Genomic DNA, 13,717 nt, shown 5'->3' with positions numbered 1-13,717 from the left:
TGTGTTTTCCTTGAGGCCTCCCCACGCACAGGCCACTACCAGACATTTACAAAAGTACGTAACGAACGCCTGGTGCCCAGGATGGCGGCAGGTATTTGAGCACCAACCACACCTTTCTGTAGTTCACATAGAATTTACAGAGAATATGTCCGGTCACAGCATCGCCAGGATAACAGTGATACCCCCAGGTTGCAAGAGCAGTTGCAGGGCCTCTCTGTCAAGCATTAGCAAGCGAAATGGAGCTGGCAGGGCCCGGGCAGGGGCACAGCAGGGGCTAACTCCGTGGTGGGCCTTGGTCTGAAGAGGGGGCGCTGGGTGGTGTGGCCACGGCACCCGGGTCCTCACCGCCGTCCACGCGAGCAGCGAGGCTCTGTGGTGGCGCTGAGCTCGCCAGGGGTGGGGCTGAGGGAGAGCCCTGACCCTGCCGCAGGAGGAGGGTCCCTCCCCGCAGCCCCCAGCCACCCCATCCCGCCTGCGCATACAGGCGCCGCTAGGGACCTGAGCTGCTTCCCCTCTGTGTTGAGGTGAGGCATCTGGAGGGTGTGGATGGAGGTCTAAAGGCTTCAGGAGCTGGCGCCCTGTTGTACAGGATGGTGGGAACACTCAGGAAGGTGCATCCCCGGCAAAGGACAAGTCCCCACGTGCTGTGTGGTACCCAGGCCACTTCCTGGCCATCCACTAAGTCCTGGACAGCTGGCAACCTGGTGCTCTGCCCTGACTGTTCCCTGCAGGGGGACCTTGGTCTGGACACAGACACCTCCCTGTTCCTTCCCTCCACAGCTCAGCCACACCCCTGCTCGTTGCGGTACAGGATGGTGGATTTGGAGGAGAAATAATCAATCATCCCTTAGGGATGGCTTCTGTGGAAAAGGGCCCCCCTCAGTGCACACAGTGCCTCACCCTTGGCAGTTGGGAGGTGGTCTGTGTACAGGCAGGTGGGGTTGAGAAAGGGGCTTTCACTGCCACGGCCTTAAGTGTTTACGGCGTGTGCCAGAATCCGCGAGAAAATCTAAACTCGCAATCGCGTCGGGCCTAAACATCATATTTAGGAAGCAGGTTAAGAATATTGGTCTCTGATTTTGGCAGTCGGGGTGGGGGGGGCGCATTGCCCCTCTGTCCAGGCAGAACGCTGGCCTTGCGAGCAGGCAGCCGGGGGTCAGCGTGTCCATCCAACATCGCCCCAAGACGTCGAATCCTCTGGCCACTTTTCCAGGCCAGCCTGTTGATACGTCCAGGCTCCCATACGCCCACCAGCTCCTGTCTGGCTTCGCTCTGGACAGAGGAGCTTATGCATGAACTACATCAAGAGCGTCTCGGGAAACGGGCTTGCAATGAAATTACAACAAGAATTGAAGGTTGGCTGAAGTTGTGCTGTAGGTTAGCCCGTAAGAGAAATTAACTGCACTAGGGTGAAAATATGTATCTCGCTATATACACGTTCCAAAGAGTAGGGAGGATGTTTGGAAAGGACAGTTTTTTTAAGTGGAGTTGGGAGATGCTGGACAACCTATCTAGTGGTAGAGGCGGGCAGAGAAAGACAAGCAGCCCCAGGTGCTTGTGGACCAGCTTCAGGGCCCGTATAGGATCTGATCATCAGAGTTTCAAGGTAAGAGAAAAATGCCAACACAGCATCCTCACCTTTTATCTGCATCGTGATGTGTTTCAGGAACAGGTTTGGTAGCACAAAGGCACCGTCCACCAGTGTATGTGTCCCATCTGTATTCAGTTCCCAGGTTTGGCTTACTCCTTGGACCGTCAGATTCCTGAGGAAGTATCTCTCTGATCAATTAAGAATTTACATTAATTGGGCCCTAAAGTGTTTTAGCCTATTCATTTAGAATGACAATTAGAAGACGTTAACTACACCCTAAAACATCAATAAGCTCTTCTAAAAGATACGCTTGTGATTAGAATAGTCCTCTGTGCCTGTCTCAACTGCTAGAACAACGAAAAATCGCCTTTACGGAATGAGAGGTTTTAACGTGATATCAGGCCTGACATGGGCGTGACGTTGTATCCTGGTTTGAAGCCAATAAATTGTGTGACCTTAGGCCAGTTGCTTACCTTCTTTGGTCTCCCTTTCTCATCTTGTGTAAAAAAAAACGCCTTTGAGAAGAGATACCCAGGTTCTTCCAGATCTACTCCTCTTGTTCTGTGAACAAACCCATGTGATGGGACCATTTTTATCTCACCTGACAATAGTCATTGTCTGTAGAGGGAAGCCTTTAATACTCTTCTTTTTCTCTTTCTCCTTTTCTAACCATTATATTTATGAGAGCTTTATCTTACATGATTCTTACTTTTAACCAGAAAAACGTACCCTGTGGAAAAACTGTTGAAGCTCTAAGAAGGGTTTCTTCACACGATGCACCCATAGAAAATAACCTATTACTCAGATGGCATCTCTGGGCCTGTCATTCATTGTTAGGTCTGAAAGACAGTGATTTAAAACAGATCCGTTTTTGAAAAGTAGGTGCCTTTTGTGTATCGGAAAAATAGAGGCCTGAACATCAGTGTAGTTGGTAAAGTAGGAATGAGACCTTTTGTTCTCGCTCCTTCTGAATTGTGCAGTGAGCTTGCCGACCTTGTCTGGAGGTCACTCCCCCCGTTACCTGTGGGCGCGCCCCATCCTTGGTGTTACAGGCCCCCCCTTGTTATCCGGGCGCTCTGCCTTTCCAGCCCCCCGCCTTATGCACGTCACCAGTGATGCCTAATGCACACCTTTCCGCGAGTGTGTTGGGTCCTCTCTAATCACCGTTTCCTCTTATAGGGTCAGCTTCTGGCCCCGGCCCCCTTGGTGGACTCCTTTGTAATTAAACCGCTGGGTCACTTCTTGGAAGAAAGGTCTTCCTGGGCTCTCTGCCGCTTGGGTCTCCTGTCCTGTACCATGTGGATCCTTGACCCCTCTCTGATGGGGCGGTTGCCACACTGTCCTGTAATTATTGGTTGACTTTGTCCTCCTCCTTGACTCTTGGGTGACAGGGGTGAGGACCGTGTCTTCCCTGGGTGTTCCACACCCCGGCAGTGTGCCTCGCACAGGGAATCTTCTCAGTTACAGTGTAGTGGTTTGGATTGGTGCTCGGTGCTTCTGAACGTCACCTAAACAGGATGCTCTTCATGCTTTCATGTAACTATCACCATCTGAGTCAAGAGTTACCTTTGTGTGGTTAGAGACATCAGGAGTCCCTGCCCAGACAGATTCTAGGACACATGTCGGGAAGAAAGAAGGCCCAGATGAACCTCTTTCTGTAGCGCAACTTTGGACATTGAGATAGAACTTAGCTGATTTAGAGCTTAAATGATGTGATGCTGGGCTACAGTCACCGTGGCAGGAACGTGCTTCTTCCACAAAGCTCTTCATCTTTGACTTTGGATTCCCGTAGTCCATGTTCAGACATCACCTTAACTACCTAAAAACTCAAGTTAGGGGAGAAAGAATGGCCTGGTAGAATTTTGTCATTTTTCTTTAACATTGCCAAAGAAAATCTTTTTTAAACCATGTTTGTAAAACAGGTTAGCATAGGTAGTTTTCATTGATTATGATGCATGGGAAAGGAAGTTGCAGAAAGATATCTGTAAGTAGGGTGGCCGCAGCTGGCTACCCCTTTTGAACGTTAGCATCTACGATGTAATGAGCACATCAGGCCCTGTCCATTCCACCGGAAGTTGAGATTTCCCACCTCGCCTGATGAGTAGGGACCTATCAAGATTGTGTCTTATCTAAAAGGTGGCGCCTGTGCCCGTCACATCATTTACGCACAAATGAAAAATGGTGATAGCTCTTCGTAGATTTTGTGACAAAACCCCATTCTGTGAAGTATAAAATTATTCATCACAGTTGATGGGGAAATGCCAGCACGAATACTGCCAAGAAAAAACAATCCTGTACGTTCATGTAGTTCAAAACACCCTGAAACAAGAGGCCCTTTTCCTTCCAACTCCAGAAATTCATGGTCAGTAGTCATGTTTTATTATAGGTGCAGAGATAGCAAATAAGCCTCCACAAAGCATTTTATTAAAATGCTTTTAGATAAGATGCAATTGTTGGAAAGTAAGAAAGGGGTCAAGTTAAAGAAAGGACATTTGATGCTTGCTAAGCGTTTTCTCTTTTGTTTCATTCGTTTAAAAAAAAAAAAAAAAAAGTCAAGTATTCTGTGAACGTTTTCCCAAAGGCCCTGAGCAAACATGTGAACCTTAACAATTTGTCCATTGTGGCTGTCCCTAAACCCCGGTTTGGGAATCTGTGGCCTTCGTTGTTGTATTTTGAAGGACTGCGTTTTAAGCCGCCGGATTACAGTCCTCGTGGTTAATTCTACAGTGGCTGAAATGTCTTTCCCAGCGTGACAGTCTTATCAACTGAACTTGTCACGGTGCTGTCTGCAGAGTCCGACAGGCTGAACAAAGTACGTTTGTTTCCCCAGCGTTCAGAGGGACGCGATGTCTTTATGTCCTTCTTGCACCTCCCTCCCCTTGAGCAGGTGCCGGTGGATCCCACCCCAGCGTGGCCACAGGGCAGGTATGGGAGGGAAGCAGGACCGTGGGCGGCCGAGATGGAGGAAACTCTGCAGAACTGCGCCGAGTCCCTGCCCTCCACGCGTTCTCCTTGTTACCGAGCGGATGTTTCCCCAGCACGGAACTGGGAAAAGGCAAGGGCCTGGGTGGGAGGGGTGTCAGGAGGCTGGCACAAGCTGCATCTGCCCCGGGATGGGCGGTGGGACTCCTGGAGGTGGGGAGGGGAGCTGGGCTGGGCCTGGATGCGGCCAACAGCCACTCCCGGTCTCCCAGCACCTGCACAGTGCATTGAATTTACCTGTCTCTCTCCACAAGGGATTGTAAGCGGACACGGCCTGTGGCTTGTTGGGTTCCTAGCGCCCCCAACGCCCCCTGCCGCCCCCAAGCGCCTGGCGGTGTGCCCAACACATAATAAATACTTTTTTGAGAATCTGAACTGAAAGGACACGGCGTGAGACACGGTGAATTCTTTACCAAAGCCTGTTAATTCGTTAGTGCGCCTTTTCAAAAATGAGTGCTTTCTTTTCAAAAATGAGCGTTCACAGAGAGTTTTAGAGTACAAACGCTTGGCTTCCAAACAGCGCATAGGCGACGTGTTCTGCTTTCGAAGCACCCCAGTGACTTTTCAGATGGAAAAGGAGGGGAGGGATGAGTCAGCTCTCCAACGTGCCCTCAGCAGAGGGGAAGCCTCTCCCCTCACCTGGTCAGGCCTCTAAGCGAGCTCGTGCCATTTCAGAGCAGTCACTGTGTGTCCAGCCCAGAACACCCACTGACGTGATTAAAAGATGACAGCACAGCCGTCTCCCCTTCCCTTTGTCCTGGCTGGCACCGTGTGTTGGAAAGGAGAAACCATGTGGCCAGCCTTTGTTTGAAAGCAGCTCTGATTTACACACCTTAAAACCCACTGTGGGGCTTCCCTGGTGGCGCAGTGGTTGAGGGTCCGCCTGCCGATGCGGGGGGCACGGGTTCGTGCCCCAGTCTGGGAGGATCCCGCGTGCCGCGGAGCGGCTGGGCCCGTGAGCCGTGGCCGCTGGGCCTGCGCGTCCGGAGCCTGTGCTCCGCAGTGGGAGAGGCCACAGCAGTGAGAGGCCCGCGAACTGCAAAAAAAAAAAAAAAAAAAAAAAAAAACCCACTGTGATCTCCCATTTGCTGCATTCTCCCTAGTTGTGGGAAAAAAGGTCACAGTGTATTTACTGCACATATTTATGAGAACCTGTCTCGCTCACCGACTTGTTTCTGATCCTCCCTGAGGTCCTTGGTCGGGCGTCTGCCCCGGCCTCATGCCAGGGAGTGAGTGTCCCCAGGCGCTCTCTGCCCACAGAGCTCATGCTTCTCAGACCTGAGTCTCACCAAAGGAACCAGTGCCAGGAACCATTTGTCATGACTTCTGGTGGTGGGATGGTAGTCATAATGTATTCAGCAAAACCAAAAACAAGGTGTGATAACAACCTGAAATAAGAATAAACTCGAGAAGCGTAGTTTCAGTAAAGGACGCTTTATATGCTGTATTAGTAATTTTTATTTTTCAAGCTGAGCAATGCATGCTTGATGTATATTTGATCATGAATCCTTGTTAACAGTCCTTACGTGGTAAGTCCTGGGCCGGAAACACCCAGGCCGTCGGGGTGGTTGGATCCGGGTGGGATCCCAGTCGCTCTCAAACCTGAGGCCATGCTCTTAAGCGTTCTGTATGGCGCAGGTCAGCTTTCCTGCTAAAAGGAAACCACAAGATGAGCCCAAGTATAGAAAACCATTGACAGAGCCACGGCAGGGTGTCTGTCATGCTCCTCGGCCCTACAATTCCTACTGGGAAGTCATGTGTGTTGTGGGCCGCCTTGGACAGGAAGGCACCCGGCCCCGTGGGGTGTATGTGTGGAAGGCTGTAGCTCTAAGAAAACCCGTGTCTTTCCGACTGAAGAAGTCTGTGGTCTGAGGCTGCTTTATCACCCCTGGTACTTCTTCAGTGTTACTGTCCACACGATTGAAGTGATAATTTCTGCTTTTGCAGACAGATTCATTCGTTCAGCAATCCGTTGGGCATGTAAAGTGTCAGGGACAATTTCAGACTCTGTAGATACCAAGAAAGTTGAGGCAGACAGTACGGTCAGGGTGACATCGGACTCGGGGCAGGCATTGGCACTAGTGGGACAGCAGGAAGAGTTTAGTGATAGAGTCACTGTGTTTGAGACACAGTCCGCTGAGAGAGGATGGTCTTTTCTACAGGTGGTGCAGAAATGGCTGGATGTCCGTGTGGGGAGATCCCTCCCTCACGCCGTACACAGAAGTAACTGGAATGGGTCCGTGGCAAAACTGAAACTGGGAAGGGACACAAGGGAACTTTGGGTCGTGATGGAAACATTCTATATCTTGTTTATCGTGGTGGTTATATGAGTGTATAAATCTGTCAAAGCCTATTAAAATGCATACGTAAAATGGGCACTTTTTTAATTTGTAAATTATGCCACAGTAAAGTTGATCTTAAGAAAGACAAATCATATCCTGTCCCTTCCCTGCTTAACATTTTTCAATGAACGTCAGCTAAAATCCAGATTCCTTACTCTGTCCTCCAAAGCCCTAGGTGATCTGGGCCCATCTCGTAGCGCCCCGTTTCCTTTGGTTGTCGGCTCTTCCTGGAATGCTCTTCTCCGGGGTCTAGGCATGGTTGATTCCCAAAGAGCCCTCAGCTCTGGGGCCACCTCCTCAGTGAAGTTCTCCTGGATTGCCAGCTGTCACAGAGGACCTGGCTGGGGCTGGCGACCGTCCTCTTATTCTTGTGGTCACGTCATGGGTGTAGGATGCCCACCCAGTCCTGCTCCGGTCTCCAAGGAGTAGGAGCTGGGACGGCAAGCGATGGGTGGATCGCGGCTGGGCGCTGGCAGAGGGATTGTGGCGGGAGAGTGAGAGCTGAGGGTGCAGGGGGTGCAGTCCGTGTGCCCGGGTGTGGGCAGGGGGCGGAAAGGAAGTGAGCCAGCTGGGTGAGAGGGAGGACCTGAGGAGAGTAGGACGGCCAGGAAGCCCAGTGAGGGGACTGAGAAGGTGGGGTGCAGGGAAAGACGGGTATTGAGAACTTCAGAATGAACTGGAACTTCAGAATTTAGACTTTGGAGAGAAGAAGGGTCCTGGGTGTGGCCATGTGATTAGTGGATGAAATGGAGAGTAGAGGTGTAGGTGAAGGTTAGATCCTTGGGTGAAGAAGTGCAGCCACCCGTCATGTCACCCCCTGCATCCAGGGAGGCAGGTGAAGATGGAAAGCAAGGCATTCAGCGAGGGATGAGGGCAGGTGGCGCGGGTCGCCCGGAAGCTCCAGGAGCCGGGGCAGTTGCCTGAAAGGGGAAGGGGGTGTCTTGGTGGGGGTGAGGGGGACACCGCCCTGGTTCTGGGGGGCCCTTCCGATGTGGCAGAGCCCAGGTGCTCACTGCAGGAGCTGGAATTCATTTCGGCCAGCAGAGAGGTTAGGAGGGCCCAGGTGCACCACCAGTGTCCACGACAGGGACAGGTGAGGGATGGGAGGAGGCCTCGAGGTGCGGGATGAAAGAAGCAGGGGTCAGCTTTTTTTTTTTTTTTTTTTTTTGCGGTACGCGGGCCTCTCACTGTTGTGGCCTCTCTCGTTGTGGAGCGCAGGCTCCGGACACACAGGCTCAGCGGCCATGGCTCACGGGCCCAGCCGCTCCGCGGCACATGGAATCTTCCCAGACCGGGGCACGAACCCATGTCCCCTGCATCGGCAGGCTGACTCTCAACCACTGTGCCACCAGGGAAGCCCGGAGTCAGGTTTTGAGCCCCAGGAAGTCGTGTGGTACAAAGTTAACATGTTCCTGCTAAGAGTCATATGTTTCAGTAGCAAAAATAACAGACGTGTATCATCACGATTTCCATGAATATTTGGAACATCTTCTGAATTTGTGTGCTATTTAAAAATTACACAGATGTGTACTTTAGCTGGGTTTCTAACATTTTATAAATAATCCTTTTAAAGTATGGGCGCTAACATTTCCGTGGTTTTTTTTTGTTTGTTTTCTTTACAGAGGTTCTTAATCCAGAGCCAACTCCATGGACCCAGGCCGGGTTTGGCCCTTGGCCTGCTGTGAGCAGGGTGTTGTCTGCTAGAAGACTCCCCTGGCCCACCTGCTCTGGTGCCTTGCAGAGCAAGCGAAGAGGATGGACGGAGTGACGCGCCCTCTGCCTGTGTGCCTGCTGCCTTCTGCGTCCTTGTTAATCCTAGTGTCCACTCTGGCGACTGCTAAGAGTGTGGCCAACAGCACTTTAAATGGCACTGACACGGTCGTGGGCTCAGTGCCCGTGGTCATTGCCAGAACCGACCATATCATCGTCAAGGAAGGGAACAGTGCCTTGATCAACTGTAGCGTGTATGGCCTCCCTGAGCCCCAGCTCAAGTGGTATAACTCCGTGGGCAAGCTGCTGCATGAGGACAGCAAGGACCGAGGGGCAGGTAGGCTGTTCAGTCCCGTGTCAGAAACTACGGGGAGGGACTTGGGGGCCGGCACCCTCAGTGTCCGTTGTTCTTCTGCAGATCGTTTCAACATCTCCTTTTGTCTTATTCTTCTAAGGCAAGAGAGAGATATCCAAGAAGTAGATATCCTTAAGGGTTCAAAGCAGTAATGAATTCATTCTTCCACTCTTGACTCAGAAGACAAAACGCAAACAGCTTCTCCCCTCTAATGAAAGTATCACAGTAACGAAAATATTGTATGTATTGTTTGAGTCTTTTAAAAGGCCTCTTGGAATGTTGCAGTATAACGCGTACAGGATGTTGTAGGGGTGGATGTAAAGTGGATTTTCCTTAAGTATATGTTCTGTGTATATGGGAGTTTTAATTTGTCTCAAGGAACATAGCAGTTGTCTATCATTAAAGGTCAGTTTAATGCGTGCACTGTGGGTTTAAAGGTCACATCTTTTGAGAGCAGTCTCTGTGCAGCTTCTCACCAGCAGCCAGAGATCATGTGTGCTCCTGGGGACCCGGCTGAAGTTTCTAGACTGTTGGCCAGGGGGGGAGAAATAACCCGTGGCATAGGGGCAGTGCTTGGCTTCTCGTGAATGAGTTTCTGGCCAAAAGGTGCACATCCCCTTCCCACGTACCAGATCACTTCAGGAAGGACTGTGGCCGGAGCGGGGCACTGTGGGCCCTCAGCAGTCTACATGCTTCCTATCTCAGGTGTGAGAACCAAGCCTGATTGATTGACCTGAAGGCCCGGGATGTACTTTCTGAGCCTCTCCAGTAATGACCTGGCAGGTGGGGGTGAGGGTGAAAGGACCCGGATCTGACCTAGCAGCTGCTCCGTTTCTGCCGCCCTTTCCCTCGTGTACCTCCCAGCCCACAGCCCTCTAACCCCCAGAAGAGTCTCTGCCCCAGGAAGGCCTGCATTGCTAATCTCTTTTCCTCATTTTATCTTAATCGCTCTGAAAAAGAGCAGAGGCTGGGACTTCCCTGGCGGTCCAGCGGTTAAGACTTCGCCTTCCAATGCAGGGGGTGCGGGTTCGATCCCTGGTCGGGGAGCTTAGATCCCACATCCTGTGCGGCCAAAAAGTAAAAACGCAGAGCAGAAGCAATATTGTAACAAATTCAATAAAGGCTTTGAAAATGGTCCACATCAAAAAAATCTTAACAGAAAAAAAAGAAAGCCCAGAGGCTAACACTGCGTCTCCTTAGGTGCCAGGTGATGGGGTGTCTGACACGTCCAGGCTTCGGCTCCCAGTCATGCCCCGACATTCACTGCCTGTGCTGCTCCTTACACGGCCGTTCAAGGCCAGGCAGCATCATGCAGCTTCTCCCCTCTAGTGCAAGTATCATGGTCACGAAAATACCATGTGTACGTTTGCATGCTTCACCTGGCAGAGGGGAACTCCCTCCCCACCAAGTAAAACGATGGGACCGCAGAACTTTCCCATTAGAAGGGACCCTGGAGACAGTGCAGTCCCAACCCCTCTTTTATGTGACGTTTCCCCGGTCCTGTGGTCATTAAGTGGCTGTGACTGGACCGTCCGTGCTGACAGTGGGCAGATGGGACGGCGCAGCCCCTTCCTCCTACTGCAGGACAGGAGGAAGTGATGTCACACCTGTGCAGGGGCAGTGACCATGGCAACGTGTACACACTCAGGTCCCTGGACCCCACCGGGTCTTTCTGCTGGGCTGGCCTCGGGGAGGATTCTCGGGGGACCAGGGACTCCAGACCGAGCCTGCGGCTCCCGTGGGCCCGGAGCAGAGGTGGTCCCGGGTATAAAGAGCCAGGGTGGGGCTCTGAGCCCTGTATCCGGGAGAGGAGGGAAGCGTGGGAACAGAGTGGGGCTGGGGCCTGGACCTCAACCGTGGCTTTGTGAGGGCTGCCTTGGAGTCGTAGTGGCCCCGCCAGGGAGATTGCGCGAAGTCTTGATGGTAGGGGTCCAGCCTTGGCAAGCGGCCCCCGTATGTCGTTTCTCTCATTGGGAGGTTGGCAGAGCCGGGGTCCCCTGGGCTCACTTCTCTTCCGTCCTTGGGCGCCGGGAGAGGAAGGGGCAGACACCAGTGCCTCGGAGACAGAGCCTGGGTGCAGGGCGGGGCATCAGAAGCCTCTGGGCATGCTTGTGGCCAGTGGCTGTGCTGAGAAATCCGTTGGCTGTTCTCAAACCTCGTAAGGAAGACACACTGTGGAGTTTGTAAAAGAACTGGTGATCCTGGCCTTTGATGTTCCAGCTCAGCTTTGGTAGTCACCGTACATCGTAACAGGCATTTCAGGACACAAGTAACACGGAGCAATATTCAGAACAACCAGGCAAAACAGGGGAAACGGCAGAACGTTTATCCTCATCATAAAATACATGCATGGTGGTGCCACTCGAGGACCCGTGGTCTCTAAGTCTCCGTCTCTGACAGGAAGATGCCCGCGTGCTAACCAGGATGTAGATTTCCGTTTCTGGGCTGATTGGCTAGGAGTTTGAATGCAGCAGTGTTAGTAACAAGGAGGTGATTGATACAGCGTGGAAAATGGTGCTCCTACGTAGGAATGTTACCTGTGTACACAGTAGACCACTGCTGAAAGCAAACAAAATGAGTGTAATTCCCGTTAGCAACCACTCCCGTTGACTAAGCCCTCGTACCACGTTGCACACCTTGTTTCTGGTCCTTCCAGTGAGTGTGAGAGTTTGGTGGCCTTGGTGCTCACACATCCAGATGAGAAGCGGGTGCGTGGTGCCCACTGTGCCCAGCAGCACCTGCTCGTCCTCCCGATCTTGGAAGGCAAGGGGTGGTGAAAGCCTCTGACCAGACGGAGTGGATGAGAGGCTGATGGTCGCTGCACCAGCCCCGTCACCGTCACAAAGAAGCAGGGTTAGGACCCTGCCATGATCTGCGTACGAGGCGTGCACACACCCAGGTGTGTTCAGAGCCGTCTGGCGAGTTGCCCACCACGGGTGCTCTGTGATTCCAGGAGGAGTTTCGTTTCTTGTTGGTACTGAGAAAGTGAGACGGCTGTTCCCGGCGCCAGCCCCGCGGGCCCTAGAAGGGACGGGCTCTTTCCTGTCCCTGGCAGGGGCAGCAGCTGCTTTGCTTTGTGTCCCTCGTGTTGTCACTTCATTCCCACAGATGAGGAGAGGCTAATGTGTGAGCTATTTCCGGAGGAAGACTTTTTTTGGAGTTCACCGAAGGACACGTTTGGGGTGGTCCACCAACCATGTTACAGAAATAACCCACAAGTCCAATAACATGAGGAACCACAAATGGCCACAGAATGTCCTGTTTTCAGTTTTCCTTTTGCTGGAGGTAAGTAGGAATATATAGGTGCCAGAAAGTGGTTCCCTGTTATTTCAGGTACCAGTTACCCAGTGTATTTTTGCTGTAGCTCCGTACTCTGACTTTAAACCATTGAAACGCACGTTGGCACCTTTATCAGATGATAAATAAACATTTCAAGAAAGTCAGCTTTACAGAAATAGAGACACAGATATACAGGACAAACTTATGGTTACCAAGGGGGGAGGGGAGGGTGGGATGAACTGGGTGATTGGAATGGACATATACACACTACTACGTATAAAATAGGTAACTAATGAGAACCTGCTGTTTAGCACAAGGAACTCTCCTCAGTGCTCTGCGGTGACCTAAATGGGAAGGAAATCTAAAAAAGGGGATGTATGTATACATAAAGCTGATTCACTTTCCTGTACAGCAGAAACTAACACAACATTGCAAAGCAACTATACTCCAATAAAAATTTTTAAAAAATAAAAAAGTCAGCTTTGGAAAAGGCACAGGCCTTTGTAAACATGCCTGGTTCGTTAGCAATTAACTTGGAAATTCTTCCTTCAGGAGAGGTTTTAGACTTTTCCTGTGGATTTGTTTTCCATTCCCCTGTAGCATTCTGCCACCAAAAATAACTAAGAATTATCTCTGCAAATAAACATGCACAGCGTAAGGAAGCCGAGCCGAACTGTACAAAGTTCACAGTTGTCTCACAGCTACTCGACCTTTGTGGAATTTATTGTTATACATTTTGCTTTCGTTTACATGGCTCTAGTGTTTTTATCCTCTGCTTTGCAAATGTTTTTAGTAGCCCGTGAGATGCTTTCAACTCCTTCTGTCAGGGGGCCTCAACAAACTGTGCCAGCCACGTCTTGAGACCTGAGTGTATCACCCCCTGCAACATATCCAGGAGGGGGTCAGCGCCCACAGCACTAAGTGTACAGCATCCTTTGCCTCTCAGATGAAGCGTGGAGTAGTGCATTAACCTAGGGAAGTGTTATACCGAATTTCTCTTAAATATGTTCAGTATTTGAGATTTAAAAAATCAACTCCTCAAAAGGCATGAGACAAAATTTATGTAACTATAAATATATTACTGCAAATTCAGCAGAACAGCACAATGGCATCTCTTTGAGCAAGTTCCTCAACTTTTCGGAGCCAGTTTTCCTATCTGTAAAGCGGAGATAATCCTCTTTTACCGCCAGGCAGGGCTGTGCAATTTGTGTCGTGTATGAAATGTCAGTCCAGCACGTGGAACACACCAAGCCATCAGTAGACGGCAGCTGCCACCGTCATCGGTCACATCACCAGTGTCCTGTGTTGTCACAGGCAGGATCCCAAGTGCGTCTGTCTCTGCTTCGTAGTACGGTGTGTTTTGTAAAGAAAGGAAATAGTTTTCTGGGCAGTTTCTTATTCGCTCTCTCAAGTTCTCAACCTTTTAAAAAAACATTCAGTAAAGACCAAAAACATTTA

General features: G+C 51.0%; 1 protein-coding gene across 11 annotated transcripts in view; it reads left to right on the top strand.

Annotated features, from left to right (window-relative positions):
- Positions 1-13,717, top strand: part of MFAP3L (microfibril associated protein 3 like) — a 79,553-nt gene that overhangs the window by 9,784 nt on the left and 56,052 nt on the right. For 7 of the 11 annotated variants that reach the window (XR_004526860.2, XM_033857540.2, XM_033857539.2 and 4 more), the window contains one exon: positions 8,538-8,962. The exons of 2 other annotated variants lie outside the window; for them this stretch is intronic. Coding sequence is in view for 8 of the 9 variants with exons in the window: in XM_033857540.2 (XP_033713431.1) it covers positions 8,671-8,962 (292 nt within the window). In the remaining variant the exon portion in view is untranslated. Of the gene's footprint in view, positions 1-8,537; positions 12,266-13,717 lie in introns of those variants that run through there. 2 more of the 11 variants (XM_073805738.1, XM_033857543.2) reach the window with 2 other exon arrangements.

Source organism: Tursiops truncatus, chromosome 6 (genome assembly GCF_011762595.2).
Source record: "Tursiops truncatus isolate mTurTru1 chromosome 6, mTurTru1.mat.Y, whole genome shotgun sequence".
Classification (NCBI taxonomy): Eukaryota; Metazoa; Chordata; class Mammalia; order Artiodactyla; family Delphinidae; genus Tursiops; species Tursiops truncatus.
This window is presented reverse-complemented; position numbering and strand designations above follow the sequence as displayed.